The sequence below is a fragment of the Lissotriton vulgaris genome, unplaced genomic scaffold, assembly GCF_964263255.1.
Source record: "Lissotriton vulgaris unplaced genomic scaffold, aLisVul1.2 SCAFFOLD_1329, whole genome shotgun sequence".
Taxonomy (NCBI): Eukaryota; Metazoa; Chordata; class Amphibia; order Caudata; family Salamandridae; genus Lissotriton; species Lissotriton vulgaris.
The window spans coordinates 122,931-146,624 of NW_028255097.1; the positions used below are offsets into that span (position 1 = coordinate 122,931).

At 48.0% G+C, this 23,694-nt stretch overlaps 1 protein-coding gene across 1 annotated transcript in view; it reads left to right on the top strand.

The window, feature by feature from the left end:
• LOC147659245 (uncharacterized) overlaps nucleotides 1–7,674 on the top strand; it is a 130,604-nt gene extending 122,930 nt beyond the window's left edge. The window contains exons 25-27 of the mRNA XM_086951858.1: nucleotides 3,398–3,439; nucleotides 5,204–5,306; nucleotides 7,333–7,674. Coding sequence (XP_086807984.1) covers nucleotides 3,398–3,439; nucleotides 5,204–5,306; nucleotides 7,333–7,510 — 323 coding nt within the window. The 3' untranslated portion in view covers nucleotides 7,511–7,674. The remainder of the gene's footprint in view (nucleotides 1–3,397; nucleotides 3,440–5,203; nucleotides 5,307–7,332) is intronic.
• Nucleotides 7,675–23,694: the final 16,020 nt, after the last annotated feature.

Consider the following 23,694-nt stretch of genomic DNA (forward strand, 5'->3'; position numbering starts at 1 on the left):
GGAAGCAGTAATCAGACCAATCTTTAAAAAAAACCTCTGCAGATCCTAAATTACTCCCTAATTATCGGCCCATCTCACTTCTTCCTCTGTTTGGTAAGATCATGGAATCCTTAATAAACACCCCTCAAATCACATCTGGAGACAAACAAGCTCCTGGACCCTTCACAATCAGGTTTTAGGGCGTTCCACAGCACCGAGACTGCCCTCCTTGAAGTTGTGGATAACATAAGATTGACACTAGACCCCAACCAGTCAGCCATACTGGTCCTGCTCGACCTGTCTGCGGCCTTCGACACCATCTCGCACCACATTCTTTTAGAACGTCTGGCTGAGATTGGTGTCGAAGGCTCCGCACTTTGCTGGATAAAAAACTACTTGACCAACAGACGGTCCAAGGTCCAAGTTGGTGCCCACTCCTCCTGCTATTATGACAACGATAAGGGCGTCCCACAGGGATCCATATTGAGCCCTACGTTCTTTAACCTGTATGTATCCCCTCTTGCTAAAGTCATTCGAGCACACGGCTTTGGAACCGTGTCCTACGCGGATGATACGCAAATACTGATCACTATCAATCAGAATCCGGACGTAACCAAACTGAGTTTTAAAAACTGCATGGTAGACATTCATGATTGGATGACCAGAAACTTTTTAATGATGAACGCAGGAAAGACGGAGGTTCTCCTGTTTGGAAAGGCAGATAAATTCTGGTCCGATGATTGGTGGCCAACCTCCCCTGGCCCATGCCCCACGCCCAAATCCTCAGTGAGAAATCTAGGGGTAACAATTGACAATAAACTATCCATGTCTGAACATATCAACAAAGTAGTAGGCACCAGCTATGGCCTCATGCGTAGACTGAGAAAATACTTTAAATGGCTCCCCCTCTCAGCTCGTATGCCTCTAGTTCAGGGACTTATTGTTAGTAGAATTGATTACGGGAACGCACTCCTGGCCTCAACAAATACGACCTTGCTGGCCCGCCTACAGGTCCTACAAAACACCGCTGCCAGATTGGTGCTTGACCTTCCTTCCTGCACCCCCTCATTACCCTGCTTAAAAACCTTGCACTGGCTCCCAATACAAAAACGTATTAAAAATTATGTAGCCTGGTCCACAAATCCATCAATGGGCATGGCCCAGCTTACCTAGAACAAAAACTTAAGGTCTACCACCCGGTGAGAACACTTAGATCATCCACCAAGTTCCTCCTAAGTGTCCCCAGAGTTTGTACCGCCAGAAACGGTGACAGAGCATTCAGTAAAACAGCTCCGGAAGCATGGAACTCCCTGCCCCTCCAGATTAGGACAGAACCTGACTATCTGAGATTCCGTAGACAGCTAAACACATGGCTCTTTTAGATCTGCCTATGCCTGGTCTAGGTTTCTGATAGGACTTTCCTCTGCAGGCGCTCTGAGACCTTCGGGTGATTTATGCGCTATACAAATGAAATAAAAGTAAGAGTAAAGTAAAGGGGGCCTATAGATTAAAGAGCCTCCCATAGTGAAGTGGGCTGAGAAGTGAACACTGAAGTCCAGGGACTCGCAGTTGCCCCATGAATTAGCAATGCCCATGCAGAGGTCCCACTTCTCCATGTAAATAATGGCCACCCCGCCACCCCCCTCTCCCCCACCTCCCCTCAGGTGTAGCTAGAGTGACAATAGGATCAGACGCAGAGTCAAGCCAGGTCTCTGTAATAAACAGCAGGTCAGCAGGACGGTTGACAAGTAAGTCAAAAAAATCAACATGTTTCCTGAGAGACCAGACATTAATGAATGCAGCGGAAATGGATGGACCACAGCGAGACATGGCATTAAGAGGGGTCAAAGCAACAGGGCCCGCCCCCAGCTGAAAGCAGCAAGTTGGACATGTGGTATGGTGGGAGGCCGCTACATCCCAGGACCCTTGCTGAGAGCAGGACTGACGGCAAGGAGCCCACAGCTGATCCCTGGTATACCACAGGCGCCCCCCCTACCACTCCTGGAGATGGACGGGCAGCGTGGCTGGCGCTGGCTGCTTCTGGGGCGTGGACGAGCTTGCCTTAGGCATGCCCGCTGCGCGCGTCTGCTGCGCGTCAGCGCCATCCCCAGATTAAATGCAGAAGGGGAGGAGCACCGGTTAGAGCAACTAGAGCCTCAACCCCAGTAATTGCCGCTATGAAATGGCCAGGCGGGAGAGCGCTTGAACCTAGCTGGTCCACCCTCCACTCAAACAGCCCAGAAGAGCTGCTGTGGAACAGGGCAGAGCAGAACACACAAAAAGTAACTAAGCCCACAGATTAAAAACAAAATTTGACAAGCAACTTAAAAACAAGCGGCAGGTCTGCTATTAAAACGAACGAAGTTCTTAAATACTGTGCAAAATAGAGGCAAGGTTCAAAATGGCATAAAGAAGTCCCCTTCTAGCAACCGTTACCGTCTCAAGCTGATGAAAGTTCATATAGGTGAGTAGCAGGCAGTACTTCTACTTCGGTTCCCTGTTATGAAAGATCTCACTCCTTGTGCCCTTGGCAGTGTTTGACCTGCCCTAAACAGGAAGTGATTTAAAGCACAAGGAGGCCTGAAATTGCCTCACGCGTGAATAAGCAAGCTTGGTGAATACAAATGTACATCACTTCAGCCTAACCTTGTGTAAGGAAAAAAAAAGGTATTTAAAAAACACAGTGGTTCTGAAAAGAAAAATAGGATTTCATGGACTTCATTACACTCTGCACCGATTACCCGTGCCTGGCTAGACCATAAATTGTATTGGAGCAAAGCATGATTTTAAACAGCCTGCACCACACTCTTCCTTCCAGGGGTGGCGTGCCTGCGGTCATATACACCAGGGCGTTAACATCGTGTGTCACACACACACTTACTTGACACACGCTTTGGCACTTATCGGGTGAGGGGGCCTTTACTAGCAACCATTTAGGACAATTATTCATGGGAAGCGTTAAAAAGTCTGACGGGGGCGAGGCACAAGTATTCAACAGCGATCAGTGATTGTGAATATGTCAAATACGGTAGTGTGGTAGCACGGGCTCTAGCCAGCGGGTTGGCTGCCTTCTCTGCTTGGTAGTGCACGTAGTAGGCACGTCTAAGCTCAGGCCTCGGTAGCTATGGTTGATGAAAGGGTTATTGGATCTCTAGAAGCTTCGGTTCCACACACCAGTCACCTGTGCGGCTTTAACGTGCAAAAACGCAGTGAAGTTAAAATGCTGTAAGCATCCATTGCTGCAGCATTGACAGAACAGAGCTGCCCAGAGTTTCTCGTTCGAAAGAACTAGGAGTAGCCGAAAGAACGATGAAGCAGTGACAAGCCAAAGTGAAAAGAGTGACAGCTGCTCTCTGGCTATGTGACCTGTCATTACCTGTTGATGCTAAACTTTCTCCCATTTACTCTTCTTTTTCAGGCTTTGATGAAAGCACAACGCCGACAACCTCGCCACCTCCAGGTTAGTCTTTCGGTTTTCTCCGCTGGTGGTCATGCTTGTTCTCGCGTGTGTATAAATCAAGGAATGGGAGCGGTCAATCACGAGGCGACGTGATCGTCCGTGTTTTTAAAGCTTGCCTGACTGTGGAATGTGTGTGTCTATGGAATTCAGTCTTCACCAGAGGTTCTCTGTGCTCACGGGGGAGGGGGTGGAGAGAGTTACAGCTGAGGTGTCTGCAGTGACCAGATGTTTCCCTCCAAAGATATACTAGGATCCTATCCTGTCTTTGTAAACAGGCTAGCTGGCTGGCTGTGAGATTTCTCGACAGGTTGCTATCTGTGAATGTCCAGGATTGTTGAGCTCTGCGTCAGTCGCACCTGGCAGCTGATTGGCTCTGCTGGCTGAAACCTTCCAGAGCTCTCCAGCTATGTCTATATCACTGTCCCACTATCAAAGTCAATGGTGGGTACTTTCAAATACAACGTATATGTGGCTACAAACTCTTGGAGATACCCAATACTGGGCTAGTGTGCCACCACCAGAACACTCGCCACACTGGTGACGTTCACGACTCTTTATCCAGCCTGCAGGCTGGCTAACGTATGCGTGTGTCAATCATGAGAAAGCCAGTTAAATTGGTACTGCACACATATATTGTTACACCTGTAGACACTTGTAGAACATCCATTTACTAACTTCCCTGAGACTGAAGATGCGTCCAACTATCACAGTCGGTAAGATGCGACTCATGGACCAAAGGTAGCGGCGTAAGGGGGATTGGTCCTCAACAGAGAGGCCTCTTGACCCCTTCATAAAGTCACATTGCTCCCTGTATTGGCAACAAACGTTGTAAGGAAAACACCCGGTGAAAGGTGGCCTGGCCTGAAAGTACTGCTCAACAGTACTTGTTGGTCATACTGAATTTGGGGGTGTCTAGTCAAGAATGCACCTCAGAAAGAAAGCGTGCCTCTTTCACAGGCACCATGGTACTGACTGCCTCTGGAACAAATTACAGACTTTGCATTACATTTATCCCAGGACATTAAAGAGATCCCAGGCCTGAAAACAAGAACTTCATAGCTGTGACACAACTTTGGAGAGCTGCTTGGTGGAGTGCTTGGTAGCGTGTTCCTTAGAGCTTGTAGTGGCGCTGTTACATGCTCCCCATGTTGCAGTGTTCCACATTGTAATCAACCTCGGCAATCTAGACACGAATCAGAGAACTCAACAGTGGTCCAAGACTATGTACTGCGTGGAAGAGGGAAGAAAGCACAGCCAGGGAAAGAGGTATAGACGGTATAGTTATCAATGGTTTTAAAGAGAAACTCTCTGTTGGGATGTTAGGCACGGCTTTCCACTGGGCAGTCCGATGTCCGGCAGCAGTTAGCCAGTTGGATATATTACAGTGAAGGTGAGGAATGAGTGATGGAAAGGAAAGGGAAATGTATGTGTCTTCATCCTATAGCATACAAAAGATTTAAAAATTGTGTATGATGGCGCAGGGACTTGGAGTAAAGTAAGACCATCAGAAAGGCACAGGTCAGAGCTCTGAGGAATGCTTACAAAAAGGAGTCTGAGAGAATATGACTGAGCAGCAGGAACTCATATGGCTTGCTGAGAACAGTGCCGAGTGACTGCTTGCGACTGATGATGTAGTTCAAGACCTGGGGGAGCGAACATATAGGCATGGTGGGTAATTGGTGTGAAAGCAATAATAATTGAAACTCAGAACTTTGTTCCGTTACGTTACCTGTGACATCCTTATTTTATTTTCAAATTTAATAGCGCCTTGTTATCCGGAGCAGTATGAGCACACTGTGACCAAAGACGGATGTTCTTTAAACGTTACCCTGGTCACATGCAAAGGAATGTGCCCCTCTAATACATGGTAAGAATCTTAACTTTGGGACATGGAAGAAAAGGTGGACAAAGGAGGATGCGCTGAGGGAAGTAGCCGCAAGTCTAAAGGGGAATTCAGTCATTTTTCCACTTTTTGTCAATTACGCAACTGAAAGATCAATAATAGACCTCTTGAGCTTCTCCAAAAAATCTCTGCCTCTTAAGTCTACCCAGCACTGCACCTCTGTGGACACCGATTGGAATTAGTAAAAAAAAAAAGTCACTACTTCTGCTTTTGTTTCATGTACCACAAATCCTTGTTTGGGAGGCAGCGTAGATATTTCCACACATGACTAGTAAGAGCAGCTGCCTCCAGCTCAGTCATTGAAGGACCTCTTTGCATAGTCCTCTAAAATAACATTCTAAAAAGAGAAACTTGAATTCATAAATTGCCCTTTTTATACTGGCATTCCATGTGTGTTTGAAGAAGTATGCAGCACTATTTCATGATAGTATGTGCACAGAGTTAACCAACCTCCTGCCAGTTTTCCTTGGCAATGCCAATAATTGGATTGGTAACCGCGGCCTGTCCCTATGGAGAAAGCTGCTTATCTTCCCTGAATATGGAGCGCTGGAATGGATTGACATATGCTGGTCATAGCCAACACCAAATTCACCTGTTGTTGAGTGGCCGCAGCCTGCTCCGCGTCCACAACCTGGAGGCTCACCACTGACCAACTACTCCCAAACTCCACTTTGCCCTTGTGTATCTATGCATCACATGAGCTCAGTCCCATGCATCTTACCACCCACCTGAGGCCAGTGGACTCTCCAGAGTCTCCTCCGGCTTTGTTTTGATGGGACAGCAGTTACCACTGCACCGCCGTCTGCCACTCCAGCTGCTGTTCGTCGTCGGTGCAGTGACAAAAGGCGAAGAGCCCTACATGAATTAGGATCCAACAGGTATTTGTTATCCAAAAAGTAAAACCCATTGGCGCGCAGTGGTAGACAACAAACGGACTCATTGTATTTTAGGAGGCGCGTGCTGTTTCATACATCAATACTAATGAAGCCCATGCACATCATTTACCTCACATGCATATGCTGCTCACCTTGCACAGAAAAGACACACGCAAACAACCGCACCAAGATGCCACAGACCTAGGTGCACAGTGAAAGACCGGCAGTCCACATGCACTACTGATCACACCCAAGCATTTACTAGTTTCGAAGAAATTCCCAACTCACAAAATACAATTATACAAACACCACATGACTCTCACCCACAAGCACGAAAACACTGCAAACAAGAGAACTAACTAAATGCAAAAAGCAACAGTTTTGGATAGCCCACGCCTGCAACCAGCTGGCAGTGGCTTGTTTGCTGCACAAGGACAATTTACCCGCACAAATTGAGCCGCTATTCCCAAAGATCCCTACTTTACACCTGTGTCCAACTATTCATCAGAAAATACATTTATTAGGGGGGTGTAACACCCAGACGCCTCAGTATGCCTCTGTAGGACCTAGTGTTTACATCTGGTAGGGTTACTTGCAGAAAGTAAGGCAGGGCTTTGGCAAATTTTCATTAAAGTAGACTATGGATGAAAGTCTAACACACACTAAGGGGAGAGGGGCACTGCCCTTCCGTTCACCTCCCTAAGCACATGTAATACACAGACAAAAAAAGGAAACTGAAATATACCCCAAACCCCTACGGGAAACGCTCAATGGATTTAAAATTGCCCTCACACACTAATTCGTTTCATGCTCCATAATAGGAGGTGCTGCAGCACCCCGGCGCAGACCAACCCCCAGAGAGGAGCATTGGTCTGCGCTGGAGTGTTGTAGCACCCCCTATGATGAAGCATGGCACTAATTAGAGGGCAAGGGCAATTTTAAAACCATTGAGCGTTTCCCTAGGGCATTGGAGGTTTTTTGATGTTCCTCTTCTTTTTTTTGTCTGCGTATAATATGGTCTAAAGTCTACAGTTTTACCCTTTACAATGTCCCTTCTTAACTGTTCCAAGCGGGTGTTTGCCTAACGCAATGTCTCTTTGTCTATTTCTGAAAAGGTACGACGCCTCGTTTGATATGATCAACGAGAACTGTGGCTGCTGCGTGCCAGTCATGGCGACCGTCGTCACGAAGAGGGTACAGCTGGAATGCCCAGATGACAGCCAAGTGGTGCTAATGGACCTCAAGATCTTCAACCAGTGCACCTGCAAATACAAAATTTGCCCTGAACCCTAAACTGGCCGTCTCTGCTGGCTTCCAAAAGGAGGGCTGCTCACACTGGGATAGACGCTTATGCCGAATTAACCTGATTTAGCGAGAAGTTGTTAATACAAGCCAAGCTAGACTGCATGCATTTATGTACTGACATGACAAAGAAAATAAAGTATGCTTTTCGTCAAGTTTGGAAAGATATGAAACAATCCATTCAGTAAAAATACAGCATTCTAATCGCTCAGAACAAGAGGTGCATGGCAATCACCATTCACACTCTTCGGGGCTGGCTGAACAGATGTGGAAATTATGCCCAAGGTGAAAGAGTCCTTTTTGCACAAGGTTTTCTTTACAGACCCCTCTGATTGTCGCCCTCTAGACACTCTGGGGCATAGGTACGAGGAAGTGGAGGAGTGAGGCGTTATCCGGCGTGGCTTAAAGCCTCACTCCGCCACTTCTGAAACAAGGCAGCACCATATTTACAATGATATGGTGCAGCCTTGCGTTTCCCCCTGCGATGGTGCTACACTTAGCAGTGTAGCGCCAACGCAGGCACCCTTGCACGGGTGTCAGCGTGCAGGGGAGGATTGTTTTTTTTTTTGGTTTAACTGCAAATTTCATTAATCCATATTTCACAAATCAGATCTCATATACATATGCAATACATAATTCATCATGTTGTCATTCCTTTACCTATTTAAATAAAAATAATCAGGATTTTTTAACATTTCAATCAATCAAGAAAACAAAGCAAAGAGAAAAAAGAGGAAAAAAAGAAAACACCAAAAGGGGGAGATTTTCCTATTGGTCACTACTTTGCATCTCCTTCCATTTACTTAAGGGCTCCCAAATCCTTATACCTAAGCACCTTCCTCTCCTCCCCTTCCGTGCATAGATATTTTTCTCAATATTATATGAATATAACAGATTTGCCAGCCACATTTGAAATGCTGGGGGATTTTTATCAAGCCCTAGCTGTTACCAGTCTATAAACAGCCATAGCAACAAATAGGAATTCAGCATGCTGTTCCTGCTCACCCTTACTAACCCCTAGCCGAATCCAAGATGGTGTAAGAGTAATTTGTATATCCAAATATCTCGTTAGAAACCCCTCTATCCCTTTAATCAATGAGTGTAGTTGAGGGCAAGTTGCAAAAATATGTATGCTATCCGCCTCCAATGAATTACATCGGGGACAGGTAGTTCCTGTATTACCACCCCATTTTGCTATCCTCGCCGGAGTATAATAAAGAAAATATAATGTCTTGTAGTGCTGAGACTGCAGAGGGGCTAGACACAAAATTGTACGTCCTAAATTCAGAGACTCGAGAAATAGGGTGTTTTCATCTCCCAATTTCTCCGCCCATTTCGTGCTAAATTTCTCCAGATCATCCACCCTTCCCTTTATCAAAATTGCATAAAATGACCTAATTGTGCGATCCCCCATCAGCTTAATTTTCTCCATTATTTCATTTTTATCAAAGCCTGCGGGACCTCCCACCTTATTTTTGAAAAAGCTCCTGACCTGTAGATACTTAAAAAACCCTCTATTGTCCAGCTCATATGCATCTAGTAGGTCTGAGAACTGTGCAAATCCGTCAGGGCAAAACAGGTCACCTATTTGCGTGATCCCCCTTGCTGCCCACTCTGCTATTGTCTGATCAGCAAATATTTCATTGGGGAATGATCTATTGTTAATCAGAGACACATATCTATTGTATCTCCCCATCTTGGCTTTCTTTAGAAAGGCATTCCACACACTTACTACAGCCAAAACCGAGTTCTCTTAAAATAACCAAAATCAATACAATTTAAAAAACAATTATCAACATTTGCCCCAAGCACAACAGCATAAACCCCAGTGGAAAAGTTGTTCACCCTTTCATCATCATTATTCCCTCCAATTAATCCCTGCATATACTGCAAAACAGATGCCAAATAATATAAAGGGAAATCTGGTGCACCCCAACCCCCCTTGTCCCTAGGAAGTGTCATAAACCTATAGGCCCTCCGGGTCTTACCGTGTGCCCAGGTAAACCTATTGCATTTGGCATCTAGACCATTAAACCAGCTGGCTTCAAACAGGAGAGGAATGGCCCTGAAGAAATACAAAAATTTAGGAAGAACCATCATCTTGATGATGTTGGTACACCCTTCCAGCGACAGATGTAGGTTGTTCATCCTCTCTAGATCCGTTTTTACTTGGGCTATTAAGGGTGACATATTATCTTTTACTATCTTATCTACTTCTGATGTAATCTGCACACCTAGATAGGTTGCCACCCCCACAACTCTATCATCATTACATACTACAAAGCTGTTTTTAACTATCTGGGTTTTAGTATTATTCAGGCTGTACCCCGAGAATTGCCCAAACCGATTAGCCTCTCCTTCAATTGCCCTAATAGCATCTGCAGGATTCGGAGACAAGATGGCAACATCGTCCGCATATGCCAACGTTTTAATCCGGCATCCATTCAATACTAGTGGTGGAATCTGATCATTACATTCCAACCTGCGTAAATATGGATCGAGGTACAGCGCAAAAAGCAGGGGAGAAGAGGGACACCCCTGCTTCGTTCCTCTATTGATATTAACTGTGGTTGACTGCCCTCTATTAACCCTTATCTTAGCCACAGGGTTTATATACAGTGTCTGCAGGGCCTTAATAAATCCCACCCCAATGCCGCTCCACCTCAAAACTGCCCATAAGTACCCCCAGGAGACCCTATCAAATGCTTTTTCGGCATCTAGAAACAAAGCTGCCATAGGGTCTCCCAGAATACTTGCTGCATCAAATGCCGTAATTACCTGACTCGTATGTTGAGTCGTTCCTTTACCCGGGATGAACCCATGTTGAGACGGGCTTACCAGTGATTCCACCACTCTTGATAGCCTTTTAGCCAGTATTTTTGAAAATATCTTGACATCCGCGTTCATCAAAGTGATGGAACGATAGGAACCCGGGACAAGGGGAGGATTGTTTATGTGTAGGAAGGTGTCCCTTCTTGCACATAAACAATCCTAAAATGCCATTTTGCCATTTTTATGTGTGCTGCTTCATGCGGCACACATGAAAGTCACAAAATTGTTTTTTTTTTACAGATTGTTTATGTACAGGAAGTGGGACCTTCCTGTACAGAAACAATTCATGGCAGTTTGCTTTTTTCATGTGTGCTGCACAAGGCAGCACACATGGAGAAAGCAAAAAAGAGGAGAAATAATGCATTTCTCCTTGTTTCGCAAAGTTAAGACTATGTTTTCCCTGGTCTTAATTTTGGCGCAGCCTCCTTTGTACACTGCCCTTGTTCACAGGGTGCAGCATCAACATTAATGGGTGTTGCTGTGGAACGCCCACCGTATCACCCACTGCCCACCCCTTTCACGCTAACCATAGTGTGGAAGGGGGGCTTATTTACAAGGCAGCGTTAAGCCACGTTAATTGGCTTAACACTGCGTTGTAAATATGGCTAAGCGCCTATCGCCACCACAACGTCGGAAAAAGTGACGTTGTGGTAGAGGGGCTTGTACAAATGCCCCTCTGTATGAAGCCCCAGTAAAGCCAGTGCTCCTCACTCCCGCCATGTGGAAACACAAGTAGATAGGGTTAGGAAGGCACCCAATACGAAAACCCCATTGTAGATAAGTTGTAAGTCGTGGCATTGGAAGACCAGATGCTCTGACTTTCTGAAGATTGAATCTCATAACCTGTGGGCGAGAGGTACCACCAGGAAAGAGGTGTCCTCTGAATGCTAAATGAGTAATGTTCATGCCCATGGGTGTACACACATACACTCTCCTGCTCACTAATAACCGAGCCCTCTGGCTTGGCAGACTCCATAGCTTCATCAGAAATCTGCACCAAATCTTCCTCAGGTACTGCTTGGACTTAGATTATGGTAATTCCAGACCCTAACATGTGTTTCCTAAGATGTAATTAACCACTCTGAAATGGTTGAGAAAAAATCACCTGGATGCTACCCAGTCATACCCAAAAAATGTTGTTCAGGCGCTTGTGATCGTCAGACTGGACTAAAGGAACATCCTTTTTTGGTGGACTAATAAGGCGGTAATACGGAAGCTTCAGGTGGTTCCAAATTCAGCTGCAAGATTGCTCTGCCAGATTCCTAAAACATCTTCCACCTCTAGTGCCCCGAGGGATCTACATTGGCTTAGGATCGAAAGCAGTACCAAGTTTAAAGCCTTGGTATATATGTTCAAGATCAAGGCCGGTACAGCTCCCCCAGTATCTGCGAAATCTGGTACATCCCTACCAACCCTCTTGTTCATTGCGCTCTTCTACCCAGGGAAAATTCTCGATTCCCAGAGTCAAGCTTACGAGGACTTACGTTTTCTTACTTGGGTCCATCTCTGTGGAACTCTCTCCCCATAATACTTTGCGGTGAAACAACATATTCAAACTTTCGTAAACTTTTAATAACGTGGTTGTTTAATCAGTAATTTTAATCTCTGCTGCTTCTTTTTCTTCAGGCCGGCACTGGGAACCCCTTGTTGGGTAGCTGTGCTCCTTACAAAACTAATCTAACATAACATAACATGGTGTTTTTCATTACTACGTTTTTCATAATTAGTACTCAACAAAGCAAGACTCTGAAGAATGATCTCTGTGCACCTCTCACTCGTGTGTAATTCTTCAGTCATGTGACCAAAGGCGTGATTATGGTGCTGGTCAGCCACCAGCGATGTAACACAACTTAGGCGGTTGACATCATCATCGGGCAGTGCTTAATTTGAGCCGGTGGTTTCCGGTGCTCGGCACCGGCACTTTATTGTCAACATCGGCCCTTATGACAGCCTTCCACATGATGGCGCTCTTAGTCTAATTTTGTGATGAGGACAACAACAGTTACTTATAAATTATAATACAACATACATTAAACTGATTAATTTCTGCCACCCAAAGGCAAGTTTGGGCAGTAGGTATTACTCATGAGAGAGGCGTTCAATCTTACACAAAAAAAAGCACATATCAGTAGAGACACCACAGTCATTCTACCAGCTAAGACAATCATGTCTGTTCATTACCCCAAGTCACACTTGCCTTTACTGCGTTCACAGAGCTACACTGTGGTCATAAGGCCAACTGCAGCACTCCCAGTCCCACCTCACTGCATTCACAGTCTGAGCTGCTGGTTAAAGTTTGCATTTGAAAGCCATGATTCCAGCACCCACACATGGAACGCCATACACCATCACTTTCCCCTCTGCTTCGTGTATAGACAAGGCTGCCATCTGGTGAAATGCTGCTATTTTTGGTGAAACTGAAGATTTTTCTAATGGTCGAGAAGGAGAATAATAGCTCAGTTTGTTGGACAAACAAGTAGGCAGTCTTTTTTTTCATCACAAAGTAATACTTGCAGCTGACTACTTTACAAAATCCCCATGTTCATGCTTTGACTAATAATATAAGTAAGCATATATACGTAAAAATGGCAATTGCAAATTAACATTGGACCAAGGTTCAATAGCTCGAGCTAGGTTACCGTGAGTCCTGAATGGCTAAGATATGCTGCACAAAAACATGGCAATCACATGGCACATGAATTCTGTCCATCCAGGGTGAGGGGATAGCAGACAAGGGGCAGACTGCTCATCCATTAGTCATCTTAGATGGGTTACCACCCCACAGCAGTCCAATCCACTCCACTCAAATCCACCCCATACCGACCTATTACACCCCACTCTACTCCAATTCAATCCAATCCACCCCACTCCACACAATCCATCTCACCCCATTTCAATCAACCCCACTCAAATGCAATCCACCCCATTCAGTCCACCCCACTCCACTGTAGTCCAACCCACCCCACTTTACTTCAACCCAACCCACACTACCCCAATCCAATCCACCCCTCCTCAATTAGGTCTACCCAACTCAAATCAATCCAATCTATCCAGCCACCACACCCCAACCCACACCTTTCCAGTCCAATCCCCCTCCACTCTAATACCCCCACTCTAAGCTACTCCACCCCTTCAAGTCCAGTCCAATTTACCCATCCCCTCCACTCCACTCCAATTCACCCCACTCCAACCCACCCTACTCTAATCCCATCCACCCCAACCCATCTAATGCACCCCACTCCAATATGCACCACCCCATCCAGTCCACCCACTCCATTCCTTCCCACTCCACTCAATCCAACCCACTATGCCTATATGCAATCCACCCAACTAACTCAATCCAAACTATCCTATTCCATTCCATACCACTACACTGCACTCTTCAGCACTCTACTCTATGACACTCCACTCTAGGACACTGCACTCTTTATGACTCTAATCCATTCTACTCCAACAAATTCAGTCTACGGCCCTCTACTCTCTCTTCTCCACTCTGTTCAACTCCACACCACTAACTTCTAGCCATGCTGAATAGCCACCACACTAGTGTACAACACGGCAAAACACATTGCCAAAACCAATTACTCTTATATAGGTGAGACCTTTTGGCTTTGCCTATGCTTGCTTGCTACTTTTTCCCAGCACTAGCAAAGGTAATAGGTCAGGTTAAAGTGTGCTAAAGAGCCTTAGTTTAATGATGGCACATTAAAGCCAGACCTTTTGGCTTTGCCAATGACTGTTCAATTTACTCCCCATTCTGGTATCTGGAAAATTAACAAACCTATGCACAGAGCGTTCCCAGAGATCAGATTCTCCAGCACCCAGCTCCTTAAAGGTACCTTACTGTCACCAAGGAAAAGGTTGTTTCCCATCAGGATGTTCTGTCTTTTTCTGTGTGCACAAAGCCGTCTGCAAGTGCGTGTTGTGTGCAGAATTTTAGTGCATCCTCTCTACAAAGCTCAAAGTTCTTCTTGCATTAATATCATAGAAATTGATATGCTTGTCAATCACGTATGCCCATTCTGGTAGCTCTTCCTGGTACCACTGCTGGACCATATAGTGGATGTACAGATATCAATCCTCTCATGGTAGGTAAAGAGAGATGAATGGACCTCTCCCAGAGCCATGGTCAGGATGTGACCCATTGGTGACACCTGCTTTTCTGACCATTTCATCTTCTCTAGTGAACTTATTCTAGGACCCCCCTGTGTGAGCCTCTCATCAGCCAGAAGTGGGGGTGGGGACATCTGCACGAGTGTGGGGTCCTCTCTGGCTACGAGTGTTGGTGAGGCAGTGGGCTGGCTCCTCGGTCAGCACTTAAGTCTCTTAAAACGCCCTGCAGGTGACGTTCTCTAGCTCAGCTTCATCGAGTAGTGTCAATAGAGTGGTGCTCTCATGGGCGTGTTGGTGAGGCAGTGGGCTGGCTCCTCGGTCAGCACTTAAGTCTCTTAAAACGCCCTGCAGGTGACGTTCTCTAGCTCAGCTTCATCGAGTAGTGTCAATAGAGTGGTGCTCTCATGGGCGTCCGCAGGGGGTGGGGCAAGGGGGGGGCGCTTGCCCCCCTCCCCCCCCCTAGAAGGACTCTCCTTGCCCCCCCCTGCGGACGCCCGTGAAAAGCGTCACTTCAAGACGGGGTTCTCACTCTCTTTCCTCTCCTTTCTTTTATTTGCTTCCCTGTGAAATGGATCCAAAAAAGAAAGACGCTTTTGCTGGAAATGTCGTCTTTTTCTAACATTTTATTTCCATAGTGCAGCATTGGGAATAAAAGGCAAAAAATATGACAAATAGATAAATGACTAAATAAAGTAAGACAGAGTGATAGCAAACTGGCCAATCTGATTTCTTTCACACTGGAACACATTACAGCCACGTTTACAGAGTTTGACAGTGAAGCGCTATTTTGTTTCCTTGTCTTTGTTTTCCCTGGACTTGGAACTAGTGCACCAATCCAGGAGGTACTGCAATGTGTGGATTGGAAAACAAAATGTGTGCTGGGGCTCTGCGCCCAGGGATGTGGTCTTTTTACCATACTGCTTACATTTTGTAAGGATATAAGAATGGCCATTGAAATGGGTCCATTCAGGGCCCTGTAGTCGTGTCCTTAACTTTTCAGGCAAAAGCACTCACTTATTTCTGAATAGTGAGTGTAAAAGCATTAAGGTAGCCATGTTGTACCTGCTTACATTTCCCATGGTTTGCTAAATTTTTCATTCCCTATAAGTGTTTGTTTTTTCCAGGATGTTGTTACTTTTTTTTTTGTAGGCCCATATTGCTCTTGTCTAGTGCGTAATTTAAATTGAGCCGCATCCAGGTGTTTATAGCGAGCAACAATTGGGTTGTAGTTGAAGACAGTGGGAGTTTTTCTCAGTGGGGCAGTACGGTGTTCAGTGGGGTAAAGGATGTGACACTATGGTCAGAGCTGCTGAATTTGGAACTGGGAACCAGGTTCAGACTTAATAACCAGTCCACCAGACCACTCTCCTGCGAGAGCACAATCACATGCTATACCTTGGAAGGCTCCGCAAGACCTTAGAAGTCCTGGTGTCTTCTCACCAGCAGGTGGACCCTAGCATGACAAGTGTAGGTTAACCTTCAAGGCTTGTCCACCACTATCCACACTGAAGTTCACCTCCAGTCTTTCGGGCAGGCCTATAAAGCAGCACACCCTAGAACAACAGTCAATGAGGTCACAGGACCCTTGAGAAGGGCCAGCTCTCGGGCGGTGCAACCAGTGTGACCGCACCGGGTGCTGACTTTAGGTGGAGGCATCATGTTTGCAAGTATATTATGGTTTTAAAAACGCTTGCCAATACATGCTATGCCATGTATAGGAAGGGGTATTGTTTGGCCGCTCATGCAGGGTTTTCCTCAGGTTCCAGAGGGGTTGGTATTCTTATGAAGAACTCTCTCCTGTTGGAGGTAGATGCAACGGTTCTCGATGATAGAGGGCGCTAGGTCGTCCTTACTGGTCGTTGGGAGGGTAGGACCCAGTCCCTGGTATCCGTATATGTCCCTCCTGGTCTGCAGTCAACCACCTTCGCAGATCAGGGACGGGTTCTCCTGGCTCTCCCTGAGGGGTTGTTGATATTGGGTGGTGATTTTAATGCAGTTGTGTCTGGTATTATTGATAGACATCCACCTAGAGACCTTAAGGGGGCGCAGAACTGGCTTTGTGGTCTCATTGATACCTTAGGCCTTGTAGACTGTTGGAGACTGTTGCATCCCACTCAGCTGCAATACACTTTCCACTCCGGTGCCCATGGTAGCCTTTCGAGAATTGATTATGTCCTGGTGCCTGCTGCACAGGTGACTTCTATCGCTGAGCTTAAACATATGGCCCGAGGAATTTCTGATCACTCTCCTCTGTGGCTTCGAACTGAATTGTCATCAGGGACCGAGGGGAGGGTGGCCCCGATCAACCCTTGGTATCTCTGTAATCCCTAAACTCGTAACAATTTGATAAAGTCACATGATCGATCTATTTTTTTCATAAAATGAGGGCTCTGTCTCGTCCCCAGTGTCGCTTTGGGAGGCCTTTAAAACAGTTCTCAGGGGTCAAGCCCTGTCTTTGATCGCTGGTGTTAAAAAAACTGAACAATGAGGCGGTGGTGAATGTTGAAACTGAAATAGCAGACCTTGAGCTAGACCTGGAACAGGAGGTAACCCGTGCGAAGACACATATGTTAAGATTGAAACAGTTGGAATATAGGGCCCTAGTTACAGATGCTGCTAAGGCCATGAGTCGAGAGCAACAGGGTCGTCTATATGACGTGGGTGATAAAGCAGGTAAATTGATAGCATGGTTGGACAAGAAGGACAGGGCTAGTCGGGTCGTGCCTGAGATTGAGAGGGTGAGTGGTGTACAGGTCTCTGACCCGGTAGAGATTGTTGAGTGCTTTCCTTATCACTTTCAGCCGGTATACTCCCCCGTGTCGGTTCGGCCGGAGGAGGACTCTCATTTGTTGCTGCGTGACATTGCATTGCCTAGTCTCTCAGACGTTTATAGAGAGCGAATGGACAGCGCACTAACCGCCGATGAGGTTGCCCTTGCAATCCGCTCCTTGCGGTCTGGTAGGGCCATGGGTCCCAATGGGCTGCCGATAGAGCTACACAAGTTGCGACCCGATAAGTTAGCTCCCTATTTGAGAGATATGTTTTTGGAGTCTCGTGAGTGTGGGTCTCTCCCCCGAGACCAGCGACTTGCGACGATTTTTGTTATACATAAAGAACGGAAACCAAGGGACAAGTGTGGGTCGTATCGTCCTTTATCTCTTTTGAACGCAGAGCCTAAGATTCTTGCAAAGGTGCTGGCTAATCGCTTGATCACTGTCATTAGTGACCTGGTCCATCCGGATCAGTCCGGTTTCATCCCCCATCGTAACACTGCGTTTAATCTCAGGCGTCTGCATGGAGTACTCGCGAGGGCTGGGACGTTGCGCGAGCCGGCCATCTTGGTGTCCTTGGATGCCACGAGGGCTTTTGACACTATTGAGTGGCCTTATTTGCGGGCTGCATTAGCTAAATTTGGTTTCGGCCCCGGCTTTATCGGCTGGGTCCGGCTCCTTTATGAATACCCGCTTGCGCAGATCGTAGTCAATGGTTGAATTTCGGTGCCGTTTAGTCTCGGGCGTGGTACCAGTCAGGGATGCCCCCTATCACCGCTCCTGTTTGCCCTGGCCCTGGAGCCCCTTGCTGCCTGGATCCGCTGGGAGCCCTCGATAAGGGGTATTTGGTGGCCCACTGTGGAGTGTGGGCTTCGGCGGGCCGGAATAACAAGCGGGGAGGCCAGATATAGTGCGCTATGGTTAGCTGGTTTTATTGTTGACTCAGACAGGGGGTGATATATAGTCTCTGGGAGGGGGCCGCTGGTGTCCTTGATGGTATCCGGAGGACCGAAGACGTCCGATGTGGATGTATGGTAGGTGACTTCCCGCTGTTGGGCTGAGGTCGTCAGGCCGGCGAACACCTTCACTCTCAGTTGCGTCGTCGCGTCCTGGCATACACCGGTGGGCCTCGGAGGTTTGGGACGAGAGAAAAAACAGGGCCGTTAGTCTTCCGCTCTCGGGAAGCAACGTACTACCACCGACACCGGGAGGTGAGGGTACGGAAGAGGTGATGGTGAGGGAGGGGTGGATGGGGAGGTGGAAGAGACCGACAATAGGGGGGACAAGGGGTGAACAGGGTGCTCACGGGGTGGAAGGGACCTATATATATATATATATATATATAGTGCTATAGTGCTCAGGGTTGTGCAGCTTTATACAATATTTACAACTATCTACAAGAGACACACGGAGACGGATAATGGTTACTCACGTGGCCCGCCGCAACTCCCTGGTGAGTTGCGGCCGCTCTCCAGCCACCTCCTGAGGACTCCACCAGTCCTCAGACCACACGTCGCCATCGGCGTCCTCCTCCTCTGCTTCAGCTCTACTCTCCGACTCCTCGCTCCTCGCTCTCAGCTCCGGTTCCTTCCTTGCTGCCTCCTGCCACGAGTCCGCTGGTTGGAACGCCCTTCCTGGGGGATCGTCGGCTTTTCTACCTTCCGGGCCGTAACTGGGGGCGGGACTTCCGGGATCGTGGAGAACTGCTTCCGGTATCCGGTTTTCCGTGTTCGGGTCCTGGCGTACCTGCAGGGGATGAGAGAGAGAAGAACTCCTGGGGAAAGGGAACAAGGTGTAATCGGGGTTAGACAAGTCGGCCCCCGTGCGAGGCGGCCGCTCCGTTAAGGTAGGGACCATGTCCTTTCTACATCCCCTTTCCCTAGCTGTCTTTCTTGTAGGGGTAGCAGAGCAAGGGAAACGGGAAAGGTAATCTGCATTCCCCTGTTCTGTCCCTTTCCTGTGTTCGGTTTTGAAACGGTATGGTTGAAGGGAAAGGAACCATCTGAGGACTCGATCATTGTGGCCTCGATTTCGGGCCATCCATTCCAGAGGGGCATGGTCCGTATACAGTACGAATTCTCGTCCCTCGAGGTAATAGCGGAGACTGTCTACTGCCCACTTGATCGCCAGAGCCTCTTTTTCGACACAGGCATAGTTCATTTCCCTGGGATAAAGTTTTCTGCTAAGGTACAATATGGGTCTTTCGTTCCCTTGGGGGTCTCTCTGGGATAGGACGGCGCCCAACCCTTGGTCGGATGCATCCGTTTGCAGAATGAATGGTTGGCTATAGTCTGGGCTAACAAGGATGGGTCTTGACACCAGGGCCTGTTTTAGGTGTTCAAAAGACTGTAGCAAAGAGAAGGAGGGATGGCGAAGTTCGTCTTCGGTTTTGGTGGCCTTCTTCAGTAAATCGCTTAGGGGAGCAGCAGTTTGTGAGAAGTTAGGGATGAAACGTCTGTAGTAGCCCAGAAGCCCCAGGAAGGCCCTGAGCTCTTTCTTGGTCTGTGGGAACGGAATGGATTGAATGGCTTCTATTTTGTTGTCTTGGGGGCGAATGAGACCTTCGCCCAAGAGATAGCCCAGATACTTGACACTTTGAGCAGCTAACATTGTTTTGGCGGGGTTTATAGTGAAGCCGTGGCTACCCAGAGAGGATACCACCGCCCGGAGATGTCCCATGTGTTGTTCCCATGTTTCACTATGGATCACTATATCGTCCAGATACGCCACCGCATATCTGGAGTGGGGCTGTAGCACCTGATTCATGGCCCTCTGAAATGTAGCGGGAGCCCCGTGTAGCCCAAAAGGCATCACCCGAAATTGAAACAGGCCATCAGGGGTTGAGAAAGCTGTTTTTCTTTTATCGTCCTCTTTCAGGGGTATCTGCCAGTACCCCTTACATAAGTCGAGGGTACTGATGTATTTTGCTGCGCCTATCCGTTCCACCATCTCGTCAACCAGCGGGAGGGGATAGGTATCAAAACGAGAGACTTTGTTTACTTCCCGAAAGTCAATAAAGGAACGCACCGAGCCATCGGGTTTAGGAACCAGGACTATTGGGGAATTCCAACTACTAACCGACGGCTCGATGATACCCATCTGTAGCATTTGTTCTGTCTCCTTTTTAGGTCTCGCCTAGACGAAAGCAAAAGCGAAGCTTTTGCTGTCTATGCGAGACAACTTATGTTGCCACTTTTCTGGGAATATTGTGGACATCAGACTGTTACGAGCTTTTTCTGCTGTAGTCAGGCTGTCACGAGCTTCTCCTTTGGAGATTTGACCTCGTGAGCGCGCCTTGACTGCATCTAATGGGCTGTGCGCTTCCTTTAGTCAGTTTCACTTTGACGCCTGCACTTTCAGAGTGAAATGAAACAATGTGTCTGGTAGTTGTTCCTGTGGAGTGCCTTCTGACCTCGTGAGCGCGCCTTGACTGCATCTAATGTGTGTGGCTTTTTTTTTCAACGTGGCCCGGGCGCTTGCTTCAGTCAGTTTCACTTTTAAGGTGCAGGCGTCAATGGGTCTGGTACTTGTTTTATTTCCATTTAATGCTCTTTGGAACAACAATTTTATATTACTTGTGTGTATTACCACTGGCCAGAATTTCAAAGACTTATATTCACGCAGGTGAAATAATACTATTGTGATTAGGGCCGATTTTTGGAGTCTGACCGTTCAGAGTGCAGAGTGGAGCTTCAGAGTGGAGCTTCAGAGTGGAGCTTCAGAGTGGAGCTTCAGAGTGGAGCTTCAGAGTGGAGCTTCAGAGTGGAGCTTCAGAGTGCAGAGTGGAGCTTCAGAGTGGAGCTTCAGAGTGGAGCTTCAGAGTGGAGCTTCAGAGTGCAGAGTGGAGCTTCAGAGTGGAGCTTCAGAGTGGAGCTTCAGAGTGGAGCTTCAGAGTGGAGCTTCAGAGTGCAGAGTGGAGCTTCAGAGTGCAGAGTGGAGCTTCAGAGTGCAGAGTGGAGCTTCAGAGTGCAGAGTGGAGCTTCAGAGTGGAGCTTCAGAGTGGAGCTTCAGAGTGGAGCTTCAGAGTGGAGCTTCAGAGTGGGGCTTCAGAGTGGGGCTTCAGAGTGGGGCTTCAGAGTGGAGCTTCAGAGTGGAGCTTCAGAGTGCAGAGTGGAGCTTCAGAGTGGAGCTTCAGAGTGCAGAGTGGAGCTTCAGAGTGGAGCTTCAGAGTGCAGAGTGGAGCTTCAGAGTGGAGCTTCAGAGTGCAGAGTGGAGCTTCAGAGTGGAGCTTCAGAGTGCAGAGTGGAGCTTCAGAGTGGAGCTTCAGAGTGGAGCTTCAGAGTGGAGCTTCAGAGTGGAGCTTCAGAGTGTAGAGTGGAGCTTCAGAGTGGAGCTTCAGAGTGGAGCTTCAGAGTGGAGCTTCAGAGTAGAGCTTCAGAGTGGAGCTTCAGAGTGGAGCTTCAGAGTGTAGAGTGGAGCTTCAGAGTGGAGCTTCAGAGTGGAGCTTCAGAGTGGAGCTTCAGAGTGGAGCTTCAGAGTGCAGAGTGGAGCTTCAGAGTGGAGCTTCAGAGTGCAGAGTGGAGCTTCAGAGTGGAGCTTCAGAGTGCAGAGTGGAGCTTCAGAGTGCAGAGTGGAGCTTCAGAGTGGAGCTTCAGAGTGGAGCTTCAGAGTGGAGCTTCAGAGTGGAGCTTCAGAGTGCAGAGTGCAGAGTGGAGCTTCAGAGTGCAGAGTGGAGCTTCAGAGTGCAGAGTGGAGCTTTAGAGTGGAGCTTCAGAGTGGAGCTTCAGAGTGGAGCTTCAGAGTGGAGCTTCAGAGTGGAGCTTCAGAGTGGAGCTTCAGAGTGCAGAGTGGAGCTTCAGAGTGGAGCTTCAGAGTGCAGAGTGGAGCTTCAGAGTGGAGCTTCAGAGTGCAGAGTGGAGCTTCAGAGTGGAGCTTCAGAGTGCAGAGTGGAGCTTCAGAGTGGAGCTTCAGAGTGGAGCTTCAGAGTGGAGCTTCAGAGTGCAGAGTGGAGCTTCAGAGTGCAGAGTGGAGCTTCAGAGTGCAGAGTGGAGCTTCAGAGTGGAGCTTCAGAGTGCAGAGTGGAGCTTCAGAGTGGAGCTTCAGAGTGCAGAGTGGAGCTTCAGAGTGGAGCTTCAGAGTGGAGCTTCAGAGTGGAGCTTCAGAGTGCAGCTTCAGAGTGGAGCTTCAGAGTGGAGCTTCAGAGTGGAGCTTCAGAGTGGAGCTTCAGAGTGGAGCTTCAGAGTGCAGCTTCAGAGTGCAGCTTCAGAGTGGAGCTTCAGAGTGGAGCTTCAGAGTGGAGCTTCAGAGTGGAGCTTCAGAGTGGAGCTTCAGAGTGCAGAGTGGAGCTTCAGAGTGGAGCTTCAGAGTGCAGAGTGGAGCTTCAGAGTGCAGAGTGGAGCTTCAGAGTGGAGCTTCAGAGTGGAGCTTCAGAGTGGAGCTTCAGAGTGCAGAGTGGAGCTTCAGAGTGGAGCTTCAGAGTGGAGCTTCAGAGTGGAGCTTCAGAGTGGAGCTTCAGAGTGGAGCTTCAGAGTGCAGAGTGGAGCTTCAGAGTGGAGCTTCAGAGTGCAGAGTGGAGCTTCAGAGTGGAGCTTCAGAGTGCAGAGTGGAGCTTCAGAGTGGAGCTTCAGAGTGCAGAGTGGAGCTTCAGAGTGGAGCTTCAGAGTGGAGCTTCAGAGTGGAGCTTCAGAGTGGAGCTTCAGAGTGTAGAGTGGAGCTTCAGAGTGGAGCTTCAGAGTGGAGCTTCAGAGTGGAGCTTCAGAGTGGAGCTTCAGAGTGGAGCTTCAGAGTGTAGAGTGGAGCTTCAGAGTGGAGCTTCAGAGTGGAGCTTCAGAGTGGAGCTTCAGAGTGCAGAGTGGAGCTTCAGAGTGGAGCTTCAGAGTGCAGAGTGGAGCTTCAGAGTGGAGCTTCAGAGTGCAGAGTGGAGCTTCAGAGTGGAGCTTCAGAGTGGAGCTTCAGAGTGGAGCTTCAGAGTGGAGCTTCAGAGTGGAGCTTCAGAGTGGAGCTTCAGAGTGGAGCTTCAGAGTGTAGAGTGGAGCTTCAGAGTGGAGCTTCAGAGTGGAGCTTCAGAGTGGAGCTTCAGAGTGGAGCTTCAGAGTGGAGCTTCAGAGTGTAGAGTGGAGCTTCAGAGTGGAGCTTCAGAGTGGAGCTTCAGAGTGGAGCTTCAGAGTGGAGCTTCAGAGTGGAGCTTCAGAGTGGAGCTTCAGAGTGCAGAGTGGAGCTTCAGAGTGGAGCTTCAGAGTGTAGAGTGGAGCTTCAGAGTGGAGCTTCAGAGTGGAGCTTCAGAGTGGAGCTTCAGAGTGGAGCTTCAGAGTGGAGCTTCAGAGTGGAGCTTCAGAGTGTAGAGTGGAGCTTCAGAGTGGAGCTTCAGAGTGGAGCTTCAGAGTGGAGCTTCAGAGTGGAGCTTCAGAGTGGAGCTTCAGAGTGCAGAGTGGAGCTTCAGAGTGGAGCTTCAGAGTGGAGCTTCAGAGTGCAGAGTGGAGCTTCAGAGTGGAGCTTCAGAGTGCAGAGTGGAGCTTCAGA